At 47.8% G+C, this 22,903-nt stretch overlaps 1 protein-coding gene across 2 annotated transcripts; it reads right to left on the reverse strand.

The window, feature by feature from the left end:
• Positions 1-470: 470 nt before the first annotated feature.
• LOC105910343 (zinc finger C3H1 domain-containing protein) lies at positions 471-22,202 on the reverse strand. 2 transcript variants are annotated; one of them, XM_031565353.2, is made up of 35 exons: positions 21,461-22,202; positions 20,405-20,848; positions 19,704-19,885; positions 19,121-19,454; positions 18,741-18,961; positions 18,397-18,520; positions 18,076-18,170; positions 17,687-17,884; positions 16,915-17,103; positions 16,466-16,612; positions 16,173-16,276; positions 15,911-16,051; positions 15,491-15,665; positions 15,039-15,170; positions 13,997-14,695; positions 13,614-13,723; positions 13,371-13,502; positions 13,043-13,164; positions 12,646-12,747; positions 11,384-11,518; positions 11,053-11,230; positions 10,557-10,743; positions 10,219-10,407; positions 9,569-9,806; positions 9,035-9,140; positions 8,540-8,738; positions 5,452-5,546; positions 4,309-4,416; positions 3,971-4,075; positions 3,474-3,639; positions 3,218-3,318; positions 2,740-2,841; positions 2,014-2,053; positions 1,387-1,449; positions 471-1,065 (listed from the first exon to the last, which is right to left on the reverse strand). In XM_031565353.2, the coding sequence occupies exons 1-35, from the start codon at positions 21,993-21,995 to the stop codon at positions 928-930; spliced, it is 6,336 nt and encodes a 2,111-aa protein (XP_031421213.1). In that variant the 5' UTR covers positions 21,996-22,202; the 3' UTR covers positions 471-927. The 2 variants fall into 2 exon arrangements, with proteins under 2 accessions (XP_031421213.1, XP_031421212.1); XM_031565352.2 differs by having other exon boundaries at positions 18,741-18,964.
• Between the last annotated feature and the right edge of the window lie 701 nt (positions 22,203-22,903).

Raw genomic sequence — 22,903 nt, forward strand, 5'->3', positions numbered from 1 at the left:
GGGCAGTCTCAGCAGTAGTCTCCAACAAACCCAATGATCAGCCAAACGTAATACTCCAAAGGCAGCCATCGTCTTTGCATGACAACAAAACATGCAGTTGGTTTTCTCCTAATCTATTAAAACCAGGTCAAGAAATGATGACGTCAATCTAGCTCCCATCGGAGACGGTTATAGTTTAGGAGGGGGGAAAAGCAGGATGAGAAAGAAAGAGTTTTTTTTTTTTTGCTTCTCTTTACCCCCACCGCCATTCTCTTGAAAACACTTAAATTTCACAACACGTCAGGAGTGTCGCAGTGGTCCAACAACTCTTGACCCCAGGTAAAAAAAGGGTAAAACTCTAAAACAAAAAAAACAACTAAAAGCCAAATTAAAAAAGTGACAAGTACAAACAAAAAGGGAACACACAGACTTGCAGAGAAGAGGAGGGGGGGTATGGGAGAGGGGTGAAGTGGTGACAGAGAGGGTTTGGGGGGGGGGGGGGGTGAGGGTAGGGGTAGCAACAGGTGTCATCAGATTTCCAATACTTACGTACATGATGTCAAAGGTGACAAAAGAGGCCCGTGTATGGCACTAGAGGCCACGGAGAGTTCATAGTCTTCCCGCTGGTAGGCCTCCAGCCGCTCGCTTGCCTTCGCGCACACACACACACACGCTCGCTCACGTGGCGGGCCCCGGTGAGAAAACACTGCTCAGGGAGGTCTGACATACTGGCCAAGTAAGGCCCTCGCTAATCTACAGCTGATCTGTTTTGGCGTAATTTGTTTGTTTTGTTTTTTCTTTTCAATTTGGAGAGGGAGGAGGAAGATGGTAGGGTGGCAGGAGGGGGGGGGGGGGGGGGGATTGGTGGCTGGGTCTAATTGGCTGTGTTCAAATCTTGGGCCGTAAAGACAGCGCACGGCAGGGTAAAGACAGGGTATGTATGGCTGTTCAGTGCTCCGTTCCTGCGGCACTGCTTTGGCCTAAGCTTAGCGCCTCAGTCAGACTCACTCCCAGCTCTTGGCACTTGTCAACAAGTTTTTTCAGTGTGTCAGTTTTACCTCCTTCAGCGGCTTCGAACAGCAGACGCTGGAGAGGAGAGAAGAGAACAAAGCGGGGCAGGGAAGGGGGAGGTGGAAAGTAGCAGGTGAACACGCAAAGCCTAATTAGGTGTGTGTGTGTGTGTGTGTGTGTGTGTGTGTGTGTGTGTGTGTGTGTTAAACATCACATTAAGTTATGTCCCTCTGGCGCTCATGCTTTCTTACACAAACGTACACGCACAGTAGGCTGTGACCCCCTGAGTGTGTGTGTGTGTGTGTGTGTGTGTGTGTGTGTGTGTGTGTGTGTGTGTGTGTGTGTGTGTGTGTGTGAGCGAGCGAGTGAGAGAGAGAGAGATAGGAGGTTAATTACATCTTTCCACAGAGTGGCACACAGAGGCAGCTTTTGGAGGGCCTGCTGATAAAGGCGGCGCACCTAGAGAGGGAGAGAGAGAGAGAGAAGCACACAGGAACACCACAGTGGGGAGTGTCCAGTCAGTCTCATGAAGGACGCAGACAGCTGGACAGCACACACATAAGACAGGGAGAGACACACACACACACACACACAAAAAACGTCCCCTCCCCCCAAGAATCACAACAAAACTAAACTCCTATCACAGACAGAACACTTTAACTTGGTTTTAAACATGGAAGGTTTCTAAGAAACTCTTCACACAAAAAAATTATCTATTTAAAAAAAAAAAATTTTAAATCAACAAACAAAACAAAAACACACACACACACACACACACACAACAGCTCAGCCAGTCTTTGAAGCATTTTTCTTAACACTTACCGCAGCCTGTGGGAGAAAACACAAACACATCAACACAAACATGAAGGCAGTCATGGAACAGGATGGGAATGCAAGTAAAAAGGCAGAAACGGCCGCTGCCACACATCAGGACAGACCCATTCAGGGGTCACACACACACTAGCAGAAACCCAGAGCAATCTGATCAACGGCTTAGGGGGCAACTCTGCCTGCACAACTCACCTCAGCTTTTCCTTTTTGCTCCCTCTCCACAGCGATAGCTCTGCCAGAAAACACAGCGAAACATGGGCCATCAGCGCACACACACACACACACACACACACACACACACGCACCAGTGGTTCATGCGAACACAACCCAGAAAATGCCAGATGTTTAGCACAGCAGGTTCCCCATGCACACACACACACACACACACACACACACAGACAGAAATGGAGTAAAGTGAGCTCCGTGCAGTGGTGCACACAGTGCCACCCTTTGCTAAGGAGACACTGAAAATATGGGGGAGGGAGGGACCTCATAAACTAGTACATGACGCCCAGAGGGTTGGTAATTAATTCGATTTTGATAAAATCTTCCAAATCAGGTTGAAACATCCCTTATTGTCCTTCTTCACGAATCAGCTATGGGACTAAGTGATGTTTACTGCAGCCCCTCAACTACTCAAACAAACACCAACCGACAGAAGAGAGCCAACCTTCACTAGCTAGCAGCACATTGCAATGAAGCGTAGAAAGCATGTTGTTACAGCTCAGCCTAGAGTTCACTAAATGTTTTCAAATCGAGCACATCTACGATGACGAGTTTCCCCACACCAGGCTAAGCCTTCGCTTTTCGAACGGCACCATACTGCAAATGTCAGTGTGCGCTGGGGGGGGGGGGGGGGGGGGGGGGGTGCCTCGTCCCACTTTATGGCGGGCGGGCGGTGCGAGTGCTCAGACTTACATTTTCCAGTAGGCCAGACAGTTTGGCAGGCTAGCGCACAGCCCTCTGCTCTGGAAGCGCAGGTGCTCCACGCTGCCGTCGCGCCGCTCCTGGTGCAGCAACCTACGCAAGAACAAGGGGAGGACTAACACTCGGGACACTTCAAGCGCAACCGCAGTCCACCCGCCAAGCTTGGGCTACAGACCCACAAGGGGGGGGGGGAACAACCTTGTAGTGGTGGGAGCGGGTGGCAATCATGCAATGTTCTGCATGTCACAACATACAGACAACAGATCAGTGGAGATCAAAACATTGGTACGTCACTTGGTACACTGGTACAGTGTCTGAGTATGAATGGGAAATGACCGCTTCACAGGATCATGGCGAGGACTGACTGACTGACTGAAACAGGAAGAGGTTACAGTGTGTGTGTGTGAGAGCCTGGGAGTGGGTCTGGTCTTTGGGGGTGGTGGTGGGGGGGGGGGGGGGGGGGGTGTACCTGATGGACAGCTGCGGATTGGAGGGCATGGACTGCCTCAGCCTCTCCAGGACGGCCAGGTGCTGAGCCTGCGGCATGCAGCCCAGGTAGAAGGCAATGACCTGTGGGGGGAGCAGCAACAGCATCACGGGGCATCAGACGGTGCCATCTTCAAGCATGGTTAGATAGGACACAGAGGGAGACAGTGGGGCCCATCCATTCCAGTGCTGTGTGGTTGACCGCGGGCTTAGGGGGGGCGGCGGGGGTCGGAGGTTACCTGGTTGTGGAAGTGGAAGCAGCTCCAGTAGCGGGTGGAGCTGAAGGGCACGGTGAGCCGCGTCGGCACGCAGACCAGGCAGCGCTGCACCAGGTCGGCAAACAGCTTGAGGTCGCGGGCGGCCGGCTGTGAACCCACCAGCTTGCTGCTGGCAAAGAGCAGATAGCTGGACAGGAGGGACAGGAGAAACAGACAGGAGTTAGAGGCTGGGGAGAAATGGAACCAAACGACACAACATTATGGCCTGGAAGAGCCATTTTAAGAAAGAAAGAGGAGCGGGTGGAAATTACACAGGCTACTCAAGAGTGAGGGCTCACATTTAAATTAAAACACACGATATGGTTTTAGGTCATCGGGGTGTATTACATTACACATATCACAATGGAAGATGTGTGAGTGTGACCATGCCACAACATATTGACTGTTGATTACGCAATGACACAAACTAAACCAAATGAAAGTAAGCATTATCAAACAGGCTCCATGTAGACACTCACTCCAGCCAGATCTTCTGCACTACTTCCAGGCTCATGGTGCGGCCTAGGGCCGACTCAAAGGCGTTGAGGGCCTCAGGAATTCCACCGTGCACCGACTGCCATGTGCTGGAAACAACCAAACAACGCATTCAGAATATATTGCCCTCCGTATTCGAGAAGCCGCCTATTCCAAACACCATCCATGAAAACACCTCCCAACAGACACCCAGTAACATGCCCACACCATCATCAAAATGAACCATTCGATTTTTTCCCCCCCCTGTTTGAAAGCAAGCCAAAGACAGCGAAGCGGTCACATACATACACACACAATGCGTGATGGAGCATGAGGGACTGACCAGTGGACGAGGCTGAGGTAGGGCAGCTGCTGGCGGATCGTCCCCTGCAGGGAGGCCTTCACTCTGGGGGGGCTGAGGATGGCCTCTCTGGGGAGACCCAGGAGGTGGCTGCGGACCGGAGAGAACAGGGAACACAGGCTCAGAATGGACACTCTTTCACACACACACACACACACACACACACACACACACACACACACACACACACACACACACACACACACACACACACACACACACACACACACCCACCCACCCACATGAATCACGGCTCTGTCTGTGGCCAACATCCCCACCGAGCATTAATGAGCTTTTCATGCAGCGAAGAGACTCCACCCATTACAGGTCAAATCCAGTAATGGAGAAGTAGCAATGAGAAGTGGCAGTGATGGCGATAAGTGGCAGTGATGGCGGTAACGGTGGGAGCGCATGAGTGAAAGTGATCCCAATAATGAGAATGCTAGCAAGAGTTCAAAGCTACCAGACCCGCACCGATTTAGCGAAAGTGAAAAGGTGACATGCCGAGAGCATAAAGCATTATTAGTATTCCGCTGGAGCGTTGAGAGAGAGAGACCTTCACTCCACTCTCAGCCCATATGGGGGAAAGGTCAAAAGGGCCATGCTCTCATGCACACCAGCAGACATTGTTTTTAACACCCCCAACCGCCACGCTGACGCTTCCAAGCGTAATCACCACCCCGCACAAACGCCTCAGGACTTAAGGCTTCCTTCTGGTAAACAATCCGCAGGAAGACAAATGGCTGTATTTACAGATCCGTGTCCGCTGTTTACTTTCAAAAGAAAGGCAGAATGATCTTTTTTTTTTGTTTTGTTTTGAAAATGTGCAAAGGAATCTTGTGCGCTTTAGGGAAGTGTGGCTATTCTCCTCACTTCCTGTAAAGTCCCAGTAAGCCTTTCTGTAAGTACGGACAGCCTAACTGAAGTCTAAATGGAGTTGCACATTTCCCGAAAAACTGCCAAAAACTGTGAGAAGCCCAGTTAGCTTTGCGCTAACATGAGCAGGAAGTGCTTTGCAACCGCAAATCAAATGGGTCCAGGACAAAGATGACGTGTTCCCTCATGGAGAACCATTTTTATTATTAGGAGGAATTTGCTTTGGTGTTTGCCTAGGCAGGGACTCACCGTAGCACATCTAGCGGGCACAGGTCAGTTTGATCTGGCTCGCACAAGGACAACATAAACTCCCGAAACAAAGGGTCAATGGCACTGGATCGCTCCTGCAAAAAAGAACAGATGACAAAAAAAATATTTCAGATATTTTGCTTAAAGAAACATGTTATAGTGTTTATTATATTAATTACAATACAAATATCTTAAGACATGGGTTCACTAAAAATAGTGAACAATTAAATGATTAATTGTGGGAAAAAAAATTCTGTCCGCTTGATGTTGGTGTGCAAGTGTTTTTTTCTGGCTCTTGCCGAGTGTCTGGGTTTATCTGTATACAGTGCATTCAGAAAGGATTCAGACCACTTCACTTTTTTCACAGGTTGTTATGTTGCAGCCTAAATGACCCCCCTTATGAATCTATACTCAATACCCCATAATGACAAAACAAAAACAGGATTTTAAAAATGTAAAAAAAAAAAAAAAATTTAAAACCTGAAATATCACATTGACATAAATATTCAGATTCTTTACTCAGTACTTAGTTGAAGCACCTTTGGCAGCGATTACAGCCTTGTGCCCTTCTTGGGTATGACATGACAAGGTTTGCACATTTTCTTTCATTCTTCTCTGCAAATCCTCTCATGCTCTGTCAGGTCGGATGGGAACTATCGATGGACAGCCATTTTCATGCCTCTCTAGAGATGTTTGATTGGGTCCAAGTGCTGTGGCTGGTCCACTGAGGGCCATTCACAGAGTTGTCCTTAAGCCACTCCTGCTTGGTCGTGGCGGTGTGCTTAGGGTCATTGCCCTGTTGGAAGGTGATCCTTCGGCCCAGCCTTAGTGAACTGATGGTCTTCCCAGCCAAACAGGTCATCCACCACAACATCAATATCAATATTGACTCTTTATCTCTTGTTCCATCCAAAACGGCAAGAAACCTCTGGGTCATTATTGATGACCAACTGACCTTCACGGCCCACATCGCCTCTGTCTCCAGGTCGTGCCGCTTTGCGCTATACAACATCTGCAAAATCAGGCCGTACCTAACCCAGTATGCCACCCAGCTGCTGGTGCAAACCTTGGTGAGTTCCCGCCTTGACTACTGCAACGCCCTCCTAACGGGCCTGCCGGCTTGCGTGGTGAAACCACTACAGATGATCCAGAACGTGGCGGCGCGTCTGGTGTTTAACCAACCGAAGAAGGCACACGTCACCCCGCTACTCATTGAGCTCCACTGGCTGCCGGTAGCTGCTCGCATTAAGTTCAAGTCACTCCCACCTACCTAAATGCTCTTGTAAGGGCAAATGTTACACCCAGGACGCTGCGCTCGTCTAGTGAGCGTCGTTTGGCACTGCCGTCTGTGCAAACACGGCAATCCAGACTATTCTCATTTGTGGTTCCACGTTGGTGGAACGAACTGCCTAGTACTACCAGAGCAGGGGCGTCCCTCTCTACCTTCAAGAAGCTTTTGAAGACCCAACTCTTCAGAGAGCACCTCCCTTCCTAACTGGCACCTTGACTAGTGCTTAACTTGCACTTCAGCAGTTACATTCCTGCACTTCTTTTTCCTTTCTAGGTCGTTTTTCTATATCTTATGTAAAGTAGTATTTATTGTTACACCAGGTTTTTTTGTATTGCTCTTAGCTTGACTGTTCTCTCCCTTGTACGTCGCTTTGGACAAAAGCGTCTGCTAAATGACTAAATGTAATGTAAATGTAGTGCTCTGGACCAGGTTTTTCTACACTTTGCTCCCTGCAGCTTTCCCTCAACCCTGGCCAGTCAGCCAGTCCCTGCGGCTGAAAAACACCCCCAGTGCATGATGCTGCACTCCACGCTTTACCGTTGAGATGGTATTGGGCAGGTGGTGAGCTGTGCCAGGTTTTCTCCAGACATGATACTTGAGAGTGAGGAGTGAGGAGTGAGGTCAAACAGTTCAAGATAGGCTCAAATAGGATCAAGAGGTGGGGCCCCTGAGCTAAATGTCAACAGTCATGGCAAAGGGTGTGAACTTTTGTCAATGTAATGTCAGTTTTTCCTTTTTAATTATTTTACAAATATTTAAAAAAAAAAATCCTGTTTTCACTTTGTCATTATGGCAAAAAGGTAAACAATTTTAGCATGAGCCCAATTCACAAAAAGGTTTGTGGCCGACAGATGTCGTGATGGTGTAGGCTTCCCTAGTCCTGTGCCAGCATCAAAACATTATCAATTTATAATATTTATTTACATGTTACATCTAAATGGCGATACTTAATATAGTCAATACATTAATACGTCGGTGCAAAAAGATTAGAGAAAGAGGAGGAAATACTAGAGCTAATACTATTTAGGAGGAGAAAAGTCTGAAGTTGGCATGTGAGACTGCTAAATAAGTCAAGGGTAGATGGCGGGGATCACAATACATTCTTGTTCAACAGAGGAGGGAGATGGAAGAGGAGCACACCGTGACATCACTTTGAGTTGCTGTCTAATCAGAATGCACGACAACGCCTCAAGCGGCCATACATACGCATTAAATACGCGACAAGATTTGCCACCCAAAATTGTGTCTTTTTGACGACATTTCTGTCGGGCAACTATGAATTGGTCTTTAGGCTGCAACACGATAAAATGTGACAAAAAGTGAAGGGGTCTGAATACGTTCTAAATGCACGGTATGCATTAATGCATCTGTGTGTGTGTGTGTGTGCAAATGTGTGCGTGCATGTATGTCATTTACACCCGACACAGCAGATGTTGTAGTGTATATGTGTTTGTGTGAGTAGGTGTATGTGTGTGTGTGTGTGTGTGTGTGTGTGTACATAAGAGCATCTGTTAATGTACAGAGAAGAAACTAGGGCAGGAACCTGCAGGTGCTGTGGAAAAGTTAAGCACAGTGTGTGTGTGTGTGTGTGTGTGTGTGTGTGTACACATAAGAGCATCTGTTAATGTACAGAGAAGAAACTATGGCAGGAACCTGCAGGTGGCTTTGGAAAAGTTAAGCACAGTGGAAGCTTTTGCTGAGGGCTTCCTGTGTATATATATGTACACAAGCATGTGTATACGTGTTATGACAGTCCTCAGGCGTGTGTGTAAGCGTGTGTGTGGGGGGGTCACTCACTTGGCACAGCAGGAACTTGCAGGTGTGGTAGAGGAGCTTGGCGTTGTGCGGTCTCTGCCTGAGGGCCTCCTGCCACACGGCCAGCGCCTTCTCCTCCTCGCCCCGCGCCAGCTGCAGCTCCGCCAGGCTCTCCAGCAGGGGGCAGCAGTCAGGCCTCTCAGACAGCACACCCTCACAGTGAGTCACTGCCTCATTCAGCCTGTAGGACACGTCATAGGTCAAAGGTCACGCCACACCACAAGTGTCTTCAATCCTATTTTCATTCGATCCTGGCTCATACCACCATTGACACCATTCATCCATCATATGTGAATGTGTACCTTAGCCATAGTACAGGTCACTTTGAATACATGAGGAATAAATGCATACCTCTTGGTAGCAATCATTTTCTCCCACTGTATGTGCATGAGTACAATGAAGGCCCATGTTTGTGTTTCTCTCATCACTCTAAAAACACTCCCAGGAGTGTGTGTGACGAGCTGGAGACGCTCTCACCTGTCCAGGCGGCGGTAGAGGGCGACGAGGTCAGCGTGGAGTGGCAGCGTTGGCGACGGCGACTCGCTCTGGGACGGCCCCTCCTCTGAGCACCCCTTAATGGCGTCTACAAAACAGGAGCGCACACACACACAATGCTAAGCGACCATCTCCACGGCGTCGGGTTTCCGCGGTAAAACGGACCCGGGCCTTTCTCAGGGCCGACGAGATAACCCATCTGACAGACGGTGAAAAGCCGTTCGCCAGGATTGTTTGAAGATCTCCGGTTACCTCACTTTGGCTGCTTAGACGAAGCAGCCAAGACTTTCTAACTGGGAGGGTGGGGTGGGTTCAATATCCATTTCACAGTTGCATTGCATATAAACATTCAAGAGGGAGAGCCAAAAAGGAACAAAAAAGGCCCAGTGAGCCATCACTACCGGTAAAAGATGATAATCTCCATTCTTGTCTCCTCTTCAAGCGTAGCGCATAAGCGTTTCACAAACAGAACCATGTCGGGGGGTTAACGCATGTCTGACGCGGAGGGAGTCTTACCTTGGTAGAGGCCGACGAGCTGGTCGGCTGGGGTCCGCAGCTCTGACGGCCAGCCCCAGGGTTGGGGCGCGGGCTTGGTGCACACCACCCTGGACGGGCTGGAGTCGGCCGGGTTGTACAGGTTAGGGGGTAGGCGTCCGCACTCGGTCACGTGGATGAGGCAGAGCCAGGCCAGAGCACGGTCCGCAGCGCCCAGGTGTGCCGCTAGACTCTGCTCTCCGTCGGACTTCAGCGCATTCTGCTCCGCACAGAGAGGGACACGAGAAGTCATTTTATTCGCCACTTACACACAGCCATTTCTAAGAATGATGTTCAATGTTAAGGAACCTAGCATGTTATAGCATTGAACCTAGCTATGTATACTAAATAGATAAGAGATAATCAGTATCTATAGATATCACACACATATTGTTTACAGAATTCTTACCCAACAATTTCATTAAAAAAAGGTTTTAATACTGTGCTATGATTTCTGAAAAGTAGTATATGAAAGATGGGTCACAGTTCATGGAAATGCAGCTCATCCAGCTTTTGCTAGAGCAGTGGTATGGGCAGATATTTTGGGCAGTTTTTCCAGAGCTCAGTGCTTGTTAATCTGCCTGTTTATAATCCTATGGGTTTATAATCCTGGTAAGGACAGCGCTGGGTACCTGTAGGATGTCCAGAGCGTTCTGCTGTCGGCCGGTAAACAGACTGAGCTGCGCACGGTACAGCAGAGACTCCAGCAGGCGGAACGAACGACGTTCCTCGCCAGCGCCATCGGCTGTCTGCACCAGGTAGTGCAGCATGCGGCCGCACACAAAGTCCTTCCCCTCGAAGGAGCTCTCCATGTTCATGTACTGTAGGGGGAGGAAAGAGGATTTAGGCATTTCTTTAGGCACTCCCAGCGACACAAAGCAAGAGACAGAGAGAGAGAGACAAATAAACAATGACAAAACAATAAACAAATATGGATACGGACAGACAGAAGGAAAGCAGAGTGACTTACGGTCCACCAGACGTCATAGTCAGGGGCGTGCTGCACGGCCATGTCACACATCTCCTGCAGCTCCTCGCTGGTGCCGCGGCGGGAGAAGAGCGTCAGGTAGTGGCACCAGACCTCCGAGTTGTCCCGGTTATCCTCCAGGGCCCGCGACAGGGTGTTCAGCGCCGCATCCAGACGTTCAGTTGCAGGGCTACAAAGCAGAGCATGATCAATTGAGCATTAACCATGAAATGTCCTAATCCCAATCTAATCTAATCTAATCTAATCCTCCATTTACACCTAAGAGTCCCAGTAACTTAAGTTTAAATCATATGCTCCTGAATGGCTTCCTAAGATGGCTCAGGTACACTAAAATGGCACTAAAACAAACAAAATATTTCCCCAAGCAAATAAATAGGGACTAATGAAGCAGTGTTTCATATGACCAAAATCTCAGGCGATATAGAATTAGAGCTGGCCATGCTGGCTAAAGATGTGTAAAACACATTGTGTGACTTACATTTCCTTCTGATTGAGGTACTTGAAGGCCAGCTTGATCCACAGCTGCACGTCCTTAGGGCTCTCCAGAACACTCGTCTCCAGGTTGGAGATGTCGTCCGTCTCGCTGTCAAAGTACCGCTTGTCGTCAGGGTTGACACAGACGTCTAGAGCCAACAGGTTGGCCTGCGTGTGTGCCTCTGCAAGAGGGGAAAACCAACTCTGTAAATCCGATGTGGTATCCTTCTATCAACTGAGCAAAATCAACTGGACATCTCTCTCAATACGGTGTAGGACACGGGTCAGGCCAGGTCAAGTCTGAGATGTTTTGGGATAGCGGTGGAGTTACTCACCATACTGGCTCTGGCTGGGGGCCTCCAGACCTTCCAGACCCTCCTTCTCCCCGTCCGAAGTCTCCTCTGGCCTGGGTGGCCGCTGCGGCTCGGGCTTCCATCTCCTCCTCTCCTTGCAGGTGGTGAAGGGAGGAACTGCAAGACATCAGAGACAACCGCTAATGTAGACGGACAGCTGATAACCAACAGGGTTTCTAGAGCGAGAGACCATCCTGCATCTGGTCAACAGATCTCCATTCAGGTAGTTTGAACTGGAAATACTGCCAAATACATACCACTGCCACCAACTCATAACACACTTTGTTAAAAAGGGCTGTCTCACCAGTTGCCTCCAGCTGTGCACCCCCGCTGTGCAGGCCACTCACGGGACCTGGGGTCCAGGCAGAGGTCAGCCTATCAGTTGATCCCAGGAGTCCGTGGGGCTCGTGCACAGTGGAAATTCACTGGCCAGATGGTCACCCCATGCTGGGTTTCCAAAGCAGGTCTGAACATGCCCTCTCATCCCCCCCTCTGGCCTATATAAGCTTGGGCCACCACTGGCCAGTTGTGGGTCAGAAGAAGCTGGAGAAAGTCATCATCAAGGAGTTCGGTGGACTGTTCAACATCATTATCAGAGACATTCACTTTCATCAGTGCCGTGCGTCGATAAGATTGTGAGTGTTCTGTTGTCATATGTGTGTTTAGTAGCAAGTCTGTTTCGTGTCAGTGTAGATCATATATGTACGTTTATTTGTGTAGGAAGCATTCACTGTCAGATCTCATTTATGCTACTTTAAAGATTTACCGTTGGTAACGGAGATACTGGAATGTCCACCGTTAGGCGGCACGGTATTAAAGGGACATATCCGCATTTATAGCCGTAATATTCATCATGTAGGCTATACTATATTCATTCTTGTTGTTTATATACTTGTTAATATTTGTATATATTTGTTATATATTATTTCCATAGAAACCACGGATTCAAGTGTGGATATGAGTCCTTTACACGGATAATCATATTCACAGTCCATTATCATTCAATTCAAGGCTTGAGTGTGTGTTTTCAATAAACATCAGTGTTTTCATCATCATTGGGACTTGACATCCGTTCTTGTTCTAACCGGACAGACCTGTGGCGATTGTCACCTATTTCAAGTACACCAGCAATACAGTCCTCTTTGGGGTTCAGTCAACTCAACATCCCCCTATTTTATACACTTCAACTACCATAGCAATCTATTTTTTTGTTGCTGTGCACAGGATTGCCGTTTAGTCCTTACCATGGCCTTTGCTCTCGTTAACTTTGCTCACGAGCAGAACCGCCTTCTGATCCGTCCCCATGCGATCTCTGTTGGAGCCGAACAGCTTTTTGATATACTTTTCTGCAGAGGACATCAAACACACGAGAGAAAACACAGAATCCGTCAAACACAAGAGAAAACAGAACGTTTGGGGAGGGTGGAGGACGGAAGTCCATATAAGGAAGCAGTATCTTCGGGCACGTGCAATGCCGTAAATGACTTTGACCTTGGTAGTGGGTAATACGGACTTTCTTGAATTGTTACTCTCTCTGTTTATTCAACATTATATTTATTCAGCCGATGAACTATGTTTCTCTTAATTTTGTCACTCTCTGCAGCATTATAAAGACGTAATAAGAATTCTAAAGAAGCAAACCTGTGGCCACACTGATCTCCTCTGTGCTGCTGTTCTCTGAACAGCCAATCAAAGGGAGGTTGTAGGAGAGGATATCCTGGGTCAACTGGTTTCCACTTAATGTACAGTTTCTCATGTGCTGCCTGGAAACACACACCACACACACAAACACCACACACCACACACACCGCACACCCCACACACACACACACGCACGCACACACACACACACACGCCACACGCACAGAAATCAGGTCAGAAGTTTTACATATGATCAGAACGAAAAACATAAAGAATTCAGAATAAGAATTAAGCTAAGCCACTGGTCAGTCGTCTACAACACACTCACCATTTACAGTCGTCATCGTTGCACGTCCCGGTGAGGTCAAAGCGACAGAAAAACTTTTTGGGCTCAATGACGTTACTATGGGATACAGAGATGAGTGACAGCTTCTCTTTTGTTCTGAAGTAGGGGCTGAACCTAGAAAAGAAGAAGGAAATGATAGATATTCAAATCAGCAGTCTGACACAGCATCGCGAAAGAGAAACCAGACATCAGGCAGCTGTGTTACAGAATTGCCAAATGGCTGACCTGTACGATTTGAAAGCCAGCAGTGGACTGTGATATGCTCCAAAGGGAACCGGCTTCAACTCCACACGGCTGGCTGGAGCGGTCAGGGGCTCCACATCTACCTGGATCGCCTGCGAGACACACATTAGGACATTAATCCACCAATAAAGGCTATTCAATGTGAGTATGTGTCTCCTCATGGAAGTAAGTAACATATCAAACAGCCCTACTCATTTATATCGATTCATTTGCAGGCAGTCTTACCCAAAGTGACAGTATAAATCTATATGTATCTATAAAACTATCAGTATGTGTGCTTCCTGGTAATCAACCCCATGAGAGTGGTGTCGTTAGCACCTTGCCCTACCAGGGCATACAGAATGGACATATTGAGGCATTTGTACCTTTCCACAAGGAAGCTTCTCCCCCACAGCGCCCCCTAGCGCAGTTAGTTCGCTCTGAAGCAGATCCTCCACGCTGGCAAACTTCTGGTACCTCTGCTTCAGCTCCTCCATGCTGAGCCCCAGGTAGAGCTCGGACAGGCCAGGGCCCGCACTGCCACCGGCACTGGCACTGGCTTTGGTGGGCTTGGCAGGTTTGGCCAGGTCCTCTTTGGCAGGGGTGGAGGTGTGGAGGGCCTTGGGGATCTGCAGCTTGGGCTTGGTGAAGGCGCCCGAGTTGTGGAAGGAGCGTCGGCGGGAGGTGGGGGTGATGGCAGCAGGAGCAGCAGCAGCAGCAGCAGCAACGGTGGCAGGGGTCGCAGAGGAGGTGAGGATGGGGCTGCTGGCCGAGGCGGTGGCGAAGGAGGGCGGCTGCTCGTCCTCATCGGGCTCCAGGTCCTCGCTGCCCAGGGTGAGCTTGTCCTGGGTGAGGTCGTGCAGGGAGGGCTGGGGCACCGGGAAGGGGGTGGCGGGGGGTTTCTGAGGCGGGGCGGGGCGCTGCTCCACCTGCTGCCGCAGCGCCTGCGCCTCCTTCAGCTTCTGGATCTTCAGCGCGTACTCCGCCTCCAGCCGCTGCAGCCGCTGCTTCTGGGCGATCAGGTCGGCAAAGTGACGCTCAGAGGCGGTGCGCGGGCCGCCATCGGTGCGGAGCATTTTAACAGGCTGAAGAAACGGGGGAAAACACAATCTCAATGACCTTGAAAGCAACAGTATGCAACAATCTGCCACGTGTTGAGGTTTTTGATATTTTTTTTTTTGACATCATCTTCATATTAATTTTGGTTGAAGATGGTCACGTGAAGGACAGATAAACACACCGGTCATTCCCTCTAGCCGCCCAGGCTATGCATTATGTAGTTTGGGTAGGAGTAGCCCGCAAAAATGAAAAACCTCCATAACACGGCATCAGCTTTACTGACAATGCCGGTTAGCATGTCAGCAAGATTTTATCAGATAGGTAGCTTGCTAGTTTAGACCAAGATTCCACAGTGCATAGGAAACGTACCGAGTAGAGCAGAGAGGCGTTCTTGCGCTTGAGTGTGCCACCCTGCGCAGAGGCTTGCGCCTGGGACAGGTCTCTCTCCAGCTTCTGAGCCTGCTGCCGCTTCAGCGTGATGCGGTGCTGCACACGGTACGTCTGGAGAAGGAAGAGCAGCACACCCAATTCAGGAAGTCATGTTGCAACACAGGCACGTTTCAAGTTGGCAGACACCGAGACACCGCACACACAGAGATTTCACATAAAAAAAGAAAAAAAACAAAAACAGAACAAAGCTTCAAAATGTTTCAATATTTCATATTTAAGCAATCAGGTTTTTTTTGTCTAAGAAATAACACAGCTTTTGACACAACCTAAAATGGAATAAAGTGTAGTCCATGAAATGTAGGCTAAAGGCTATATCATTGGTCTATGTTGAATTTCAGTTTCAGTCACGCGTTTCGCTTCCATCTAGTCACCTGCTCCTGAAGCTTCTTCAGCAGCACTCGGTTGGCGCCGACGATCTTCTCCGAGGCCATCAGCTGCTCGCGGAGCTTGGTCACCTTGGTCTCAGCGGCCTTCAGGAACTCCTTCTTCTTCAGCTCCGCCTGGAGGAGCTGCTTGAGGAGCAGCTCGTCCTTCTCCAGCTGGGTCCTGCATGCAGAGCACGAGCACTGATGCTTACTGACGCCCACAGAAAACAGCCTCCATTTTTAAACGAATGGTGCTTTTTGGTATGGTTTTGTTTTGTTATTTGACAGAAGAAATAAACAAATTAAGGCCTTATAGATCTCAACTGTATGTGAGGACTGTGAGGATTAGGACTTGCGCTTCCTTGAAATGTTCTATTGCATTCTAGGACTTGTTTAAGAGCCAGAAAATCAGCCATCCTCTCTCACCGGTGCTTGGCTAACTTGTCCTCTGCCTCGGCGAGCCGAAGGGTCGCAACTTTCCCTGCAACATCGAGTTCGGAGTCAGAGCCGACTGGAGACGGAACTCCTTTCAAAGCAGCCAGCCTGGACAGCCGCTGCCTCTCCCGACTGCAGGGGATTAGAGACAAATGAAACCCATCAAAAAAAAAAAAAAAAAAAAAAAAAAAAAAAAAAATCACCAGAAATACACGTAATGGACAAAACAAACCTCATTAAATACACAAGTTACCTCGCTAGTTCCTCCTTCCAGAGATGTTCCAGTTTCCTGACATCAGGCAGCATTCGGATAGGATTGTTCTCCTTCTCCGATTTAGATCCTTTAGGCTTTGCGGCCTGAATAAAAAAAAAAAAATGTAATGCTGACGTTGTTGTAACACCACAACATAAAACAATGGTATGAACAATTGCTGTTGAGATTGAATGTACAATGAAATGAACATCTGCTTTGGCTTTGAGAACCTTTGACCTGAAACTTAGGATATATATATATATATATATCTATATATATTATGATTTAACTACCTCAGCAGTCCTGCGTGCCTCTTTGATCATGGACTCCAGGCCCCCAAAGATGCTATGGGAGGGAGCTGGAGAGCCGGTGGCGTCACAGTCAGAGTCGCTGTCGTCCGAGTCGTTCAGCTGCACCACCACTGCCTTGTGCCTGGGCAACTACGGAGAGAAGAGAGGGTTGTGTTCATAGGCCTGGCAGAGCAAACACAATAGTTCACTTTATGATAGACTATACAGAGCACTGTAATGGCACCTTAACTTTAACTCAACTTTATTAAGAAAACAAACAAATAAAAAGCACTCCCCTTTAAAATGAAATGTTAGCAAGACTTGTGTGAGCCATTGTTGCTTGTGTTGGCTATGTAAAAAAACAAGCTTTTACACTTATGGAGTGAAAGAAACGGAATTCCATTGGTCCCTGTAGAAATAAGCATAGAGTACTGATGAGTGGGAGTTCCTACCACAAGCGGAGCACGGGGAACATGAACGCTTCGGGCGAACTTGCTGCTGGCGTGGCGGGGCTGTGGTATGACCGTGTTGAGGCTGACTGCTGTCAGGTTGCTCCTGGGTGTTGGCAGAAGGGCCGGTTTCACCGGGTGAGAGGGAGAGGGAGAGGGAGAGGGAGGGCCGCTGTTACCGGACACGGTTTCCTGTTGAAGGAAAGGCAGCATGTAAAATCACACAGCTGCCATGAAAAACAAACCCTAGGTCATGGCAAATGAACAAGACCAGTGCTTTTATTAAAACACAAATGCTGTTCCTTAAAATCAGGCAAAGGCTGGACTCAGATTGTATTGCCTTTCATACTAGTCTGAAACTGACATCAGCCAGTAGGGCTATGATTCTGTGCTTATAGTCAATTTTCCAGAAGGGTTGGGCAGAATGTTTCACCGATTCATTCCGGGTAGACAGTGTCAAGGAATACTGCAGAGCCAGTTTGTGCCACCGTGATGGAACAAAGCCAGCGGTGACAATTTTGGCAACAGTGGCAGCATTGTCTACCACAAGACAATGGCCCAAGTGCCTCAAATGATAGCTCGTCAACCATAAGGCCAAAAGGTAACGACACCAGAAATACACAGAATAAAACAGCATGATCTAGGCACTAGATTAAATTGAAAACGAATACCTAACTGACAATATTCAAACACTTCGCTGAGCTAAAGGTATTTCATGCTTGAAGGATCAAAACGTGGTCATGGACCAGGCCGACGACTTTTTCTGTTGACAAACCTCTGGCTTGACAGTTCGTTTGCAGACCAGAGACTTCAGCAGCTCTTTCCTCAGGAGCATCTCTTCTTCCTCCTCCTCATCGGCGAACGGGGGCTTTGGAGGCTGCTCTAGCTCGTCTGGAGGGGGCATTGGGGGCAGAGGCGGTGGCGGCAAGGGGTGTACAAGGCTGAAATGGTCCAGGAAACATTGGGCCAGTTCCTGGATAACAAAGAAAGAGAGAGTCCGAGAGGGAGATATCAAGGGACAGCTTTAAATATTTGAGGGCTTGTTTTAATCACAACCAAGGGTTGCATTCAGTCCCGCAACACACATTTGGATTCTTTTTTTTCCCCCTGTCTCATCACCTTGTGAATGCAAGAAAAGTAATGAAACCAACTGTAAAGACCTACCATTCCAGACGGAGTAGGGTGCATAGGAAAGGCAGGCATGTGAGGAACACAGGTGGTCGCCTCAGTTGAGAAGGGATCACGCACTGGGGATGAGGCTGTAGAACAAGGCCACATGTTAGTCCCAAACATCATCTCGTCTCCCTAGGCAGGCCACTGTATACAGCAGCCTCTAAACCTGCCCCTACAGCACTGCAGCGCTCCCAGGAGACATGAGGTGTGTGTTACACAGAGCCACCTTGCAGTGTTAATTGAAAGCTCACAGATGTCACGCACAATAAGTGAGTTCTAATTCACTGGGCATCTAGGGGTTGTGACATTCACCTGGTGACTCGGGCTCGCTGTCTGTGTCCATGGCAACTTCATCGTAGTTGTCATACTGGTAGAGGTTCCCTGAGGTGTCCAATCCCTGTTTGCTAAGGGACTTCCTGTTTTCATTATCTACTGACTGGAGACGGGGAAAAAAAACAATCCTTGTGAGAACTGTAATCCATTGCTACTTCTGGAGTAATTAATTTAGACTGTAGGTTTGGTCATTTCCATACAGAGGTTCAAAATCAACTACCAGATTTTAAAATTGATTTAAAAAATATATATTGTCCCTCTGATGGACCTAGAAAGAAAAAGGAAACAAAGATGCAGTGGCAGAAACCAGTGTGACCTCTGACCTTGCTGCGCGGATGGTGCTTGCTGCCCACCAGCTTCATGAAGCGGTTGTACTGCTCGTCCTGGTTGGAGAGATCACGGATCTTGCGGATCTCCTCCTCCCTCTTCTTGCGCTCCTCCTCCTCCTCCTGCCGCCGGCGCTGCTGCTCCTCCTGCTCGTGCTGCTGCTGCAGCTTCCAGGCCCGCAGCCGCTGCATCCGCCACGCCTGCTTCGCCGCCGAGCCTGCTGGGATTAGGCCTGCTGGATTAATCACCTATGACCACAGCCATCAGCTATTGGCTCTATTTGATTTATCAAACAGATTATCAATAGTGAGCTCAAAACCAAAAGGGTTTTCAATCAATCAATCAGTTTTGAAAGTAAATAAAAATGGGCAGCTACCAGGGCTGGTGGTCTTCTTCCCTGCAGCGTGAGCCTTGGTGCCAGCTTTGCCCTTGTCAGCTCCGGACTTCCCCTTCTCTTGGGGCTTGGCGGAGGCGGCCGCAAGGGCCTTTGCCTTCTCCGTGCTGGACCTGGTCACCATTTTGACCCGGTCCTGGGGGCTGCCACTCTTGTCGGGCTGCGCGGGCTTGGCTTTGGTGATCTTCTCCTTGCTCTCCTTCATCACCTGCTGCTCCTTCTGCTGCCACTTCCTGCTGGCTGACTGCAGGGCGAGCAGCCGCAGCTGCAGCTCAGACATGTCTTCATCCTCATCCTTCCCTTTCCCCTTCCCCTTCTTCCCATCCAAAGGGGAAAACACAAAGACACACACAAAGACACACACAAAGACACACACAAAGACACACACAAAGACACACACAAAGACACACACACACACACACACACACACACACACACACACACACACATTGGAAAGCAAAAATCATGGAAGTGCAGCAAGCATGTATGGAAACATATATGGAAGGGAGGGGTCAGCTGATTAATTTAGTTTATTTGTGGAATGGTAAATTCTGGAGGATTATACCTTGAGTAGGGAGCCCTGTGAGTTGGATAAACAGGATATGTTCAAGTCTGACTCAATGTCCTTGTCTTCCTCCTCCTCCTCCTCGTCTTCCTCGTCCTCTTCTTCTTCTTCTTCTTCTAGTGCTGCTGCTCCTGGTGCTGGTGCTGCCACTGCCACCGCTACTGCTCCTGGTGCTGCCACTTCTTAAGATAATAAAAACAGATCTTATTGTATAACTTTGTGATTCCATGTTGATGGTAGTCTTCTTGAACATTGAAATTACTTAAAAGGAGTTGGCACCCTCATTCTGAGCTGAAGTTTACTGTGCCAGTGAACACTGCAGGCACAAAACATACCACTGATAACCTTTGGAACATTTCCAGCAACATTAGAGAGATCAATGTTAGCACTAAGAGATACCAAAGGTGATTTTAGTGTCCTACAAGTCCACACAGATATTTGTATTATTCACTTAACAATTACACCTGGTACACTGTGTTCATGTCTATGCAATTGATATGCATTCCCCTCAGTGAGGTGTACATTTTTATTTCATATTTAACATGTGTTGTAATTTTTCAGTTAATTATTCATTATCCAAATGTCAAAAGAATGGGAAAACGTCCTCTAGAATGCCAAAGAAAATATCACAAAGTAATCTGCAGCCAACATACAGAGCAGCGACAAGCCTCAACCACATGTGGACCAATACTGGAACGGACCTTGTACTGTTGTGGTTTGTTCTTCTGCGCTGGGTTCCTCCTCTTTATTCTCTGGCTCCTCATCCGTCTTGGAGTTAAGAGCATCCCTCTCAGCTGGCGTCAGGAGCTTCTGCCTCAAGGGCTTAATGTTGAAGGCCTGGAAGATTTTCTTTTCGTCCTTCTCGGGTTCTGATAGCTGCTCTGAGGTACCAGTCTCCTTCTCAACATCAGGCACCTCCATCTCTACTTCTGCCTCTGGGGTGGTGGTAACACCAGAAGCAGCCCCTGCCTGCTTCGGAACAACAGGCTCGAGAGCCATATTCTCTTCTTTACGAATGCACTCCAGCTCGAGCTGGATTTGCTTGTACTTGATGAGCAAATCCTCAAAGCTCTCTTCAACGCCATTCTCTGCCTTTTGTGCGCTGTAAGCCTGCTTCCTTGTCTGGTTTCTTCCAAATTGCTTTTCTGGGATACAGGGCTAAGGATAAGTAAGTGAGTGACTGAAAAACTCATAAGAAGAAAGAGGAATATCTATTCAACTGTGAACTCTGCAACCCCCCTCCCTCCCCTTCCCTCCCCACCTCTTACGTAAACATTTCAGAAAAGCCTTGTGACTGTCATTTCAGAACAGATGGGGGCACATCTAGAAATTACGTTTTATGAAATAATTAGTCAGATATGTATTGTGAATGCAAGTTATAGATCTTCTACTCGTTCTTTTTAGACAAATCAACGTGTACATACATTGTAAGCTACAATATACTAAAACAAAGGTGGAGACCGTAAAAAGAAGACTATAAGTTAATGTCTCTATAGTATCTTTATCCAATCTCATAATTTCTGTATTGCTACAAACTACACATTCTCGAGATTTAGGCTACATTCATACAGTCTGTCAGAAAGATGGTAACAAACATGCTTATCTACCGTAGCTAATGTTACACAACATTTCTTAGCTAGCTAGCTAGCAAGCTACATGAGTATTTGGTCAACAAACGTTGTTAGCCTTCTATATCTTGTTAGACAACTCGCTAGTCCACTGAGTCATAACCACCTTGTTGAAATTCCAAAGGATACGTTTTCTCTGGGGAGATTCCTTTCTATTTAAATGACTGTCCCCAAAGGCATACCGACTCACGGGGGGCCTTCCATTCTCTCTCGGACCCCCACCGCCATCTCCTCTGCCTCCTCGGGCCCAGTCGCCTCGTCCGTCATTTATCGTTTTCCCACGATTTCGTAATCTACCTAATGTGGTATGACTGCGTTCCCAAAAACTAGATCGCGGACTAGGGTCACAATCCTGCCCTGGCAACAACCGGTCTGGTCCACTAGGTCCAATTTGCTGTCTGTGGCTAGGGGGGAAAGGGCCATGCAAGTGGGGTCCACGATTAAAGGGCATCATCACACGGAAATCTTGAGCTGGGGAGCCCATCATGGGAGGCAATGTTCGTACCGGACCTTTAGATTTTCGATTACACCGTGTCGAGTTAGCATTTCTAGGCCTCATGCCTTCCTGTGGTAGCAGCTTTTCGTCCGTTTCGTCGTCGCAAATTTCCCCATCTTCAAGCTCTCCCTCCTCTCTCGGAGATCGAGTGCCTGAATTGACCTCCATTTCGCAAACGATCTATCTAGCTACCTATATTTGGAAAAATATTCGTCTTAACATAAGAATGACATGAGTGCGCAAAAAAAAAATGGCAATCGAAGGAATTTGTCCTAGCGATCCACGACACCAACCACTTATCTGAGTAAGGACGACGCTCCCTCGACGTTCTTTACTACACTTCTCAACGGGAAAACTCTGCTATCGCGAGAGCCTGCTCGGTTAACTATTTACGTACCAACCCGTGGTACACCCTTATTATAAGATAACAGATGATTGTGTTCTTCCTTGTTTTTATTAACATAATCAACAACACGAATAATGCATTTCCTTTAGAAAAAAAAGAAGTTCCTCTTTAAAAAAATATATGATTTTGTGGTGCCTTTGGACAATTTGAGAGAGTCAAATAGTCAACACACTCTTAGACACAGAGCCTGGTTTTCCAGGGTTATCAGTTCAGACCTGGGGACCAAGGGGGTTTCCAAAAAGAAAAATCTGTTGGCCATACATGGCCACAAAACTTGTCAGGAGACTTGAGTATAATGCAGCACAGGGTATTCAGAATATGAATGGTATTAAATGTTACCCTATGTATTACCAGTTTATTAATACGTGTTGCATAATGTATCTATTATACATGACAACAATTGATTCTATATTTGTATACTTGAAAACGTTATGTAGTAATGGTCTCTTAAATGCAACAATCCAATTACTTGGATACCCCTTGGCTATAAAATTAATCTAGCTTAGTTAAAGTAAACATGTTGACATGTTCTGGCTTTTTCATATTAAACAAGTAGCCTACCCAACCTAGCAGACCTTTTCAGGCTAATTCTTGATCACCTGAGTAAAAAATATATAGATAATAATATCTGTGACCATCTAGAACATTGCAAAGTCCATTTTTATGCCGA

This window comes from Clupea harengus, chromosome 3 (assembly GCF_900700415.2).
Source record: "Clupea harengus chromosome 3, Ch_v2.0.2, whole genome shotgun sequence".
Lineage (NCBI taxonomy): Eukaryota > Metazoa > Chordata > Actinopteri > Clupeiformes > Clupeidae > Clupea > Clupea harengus.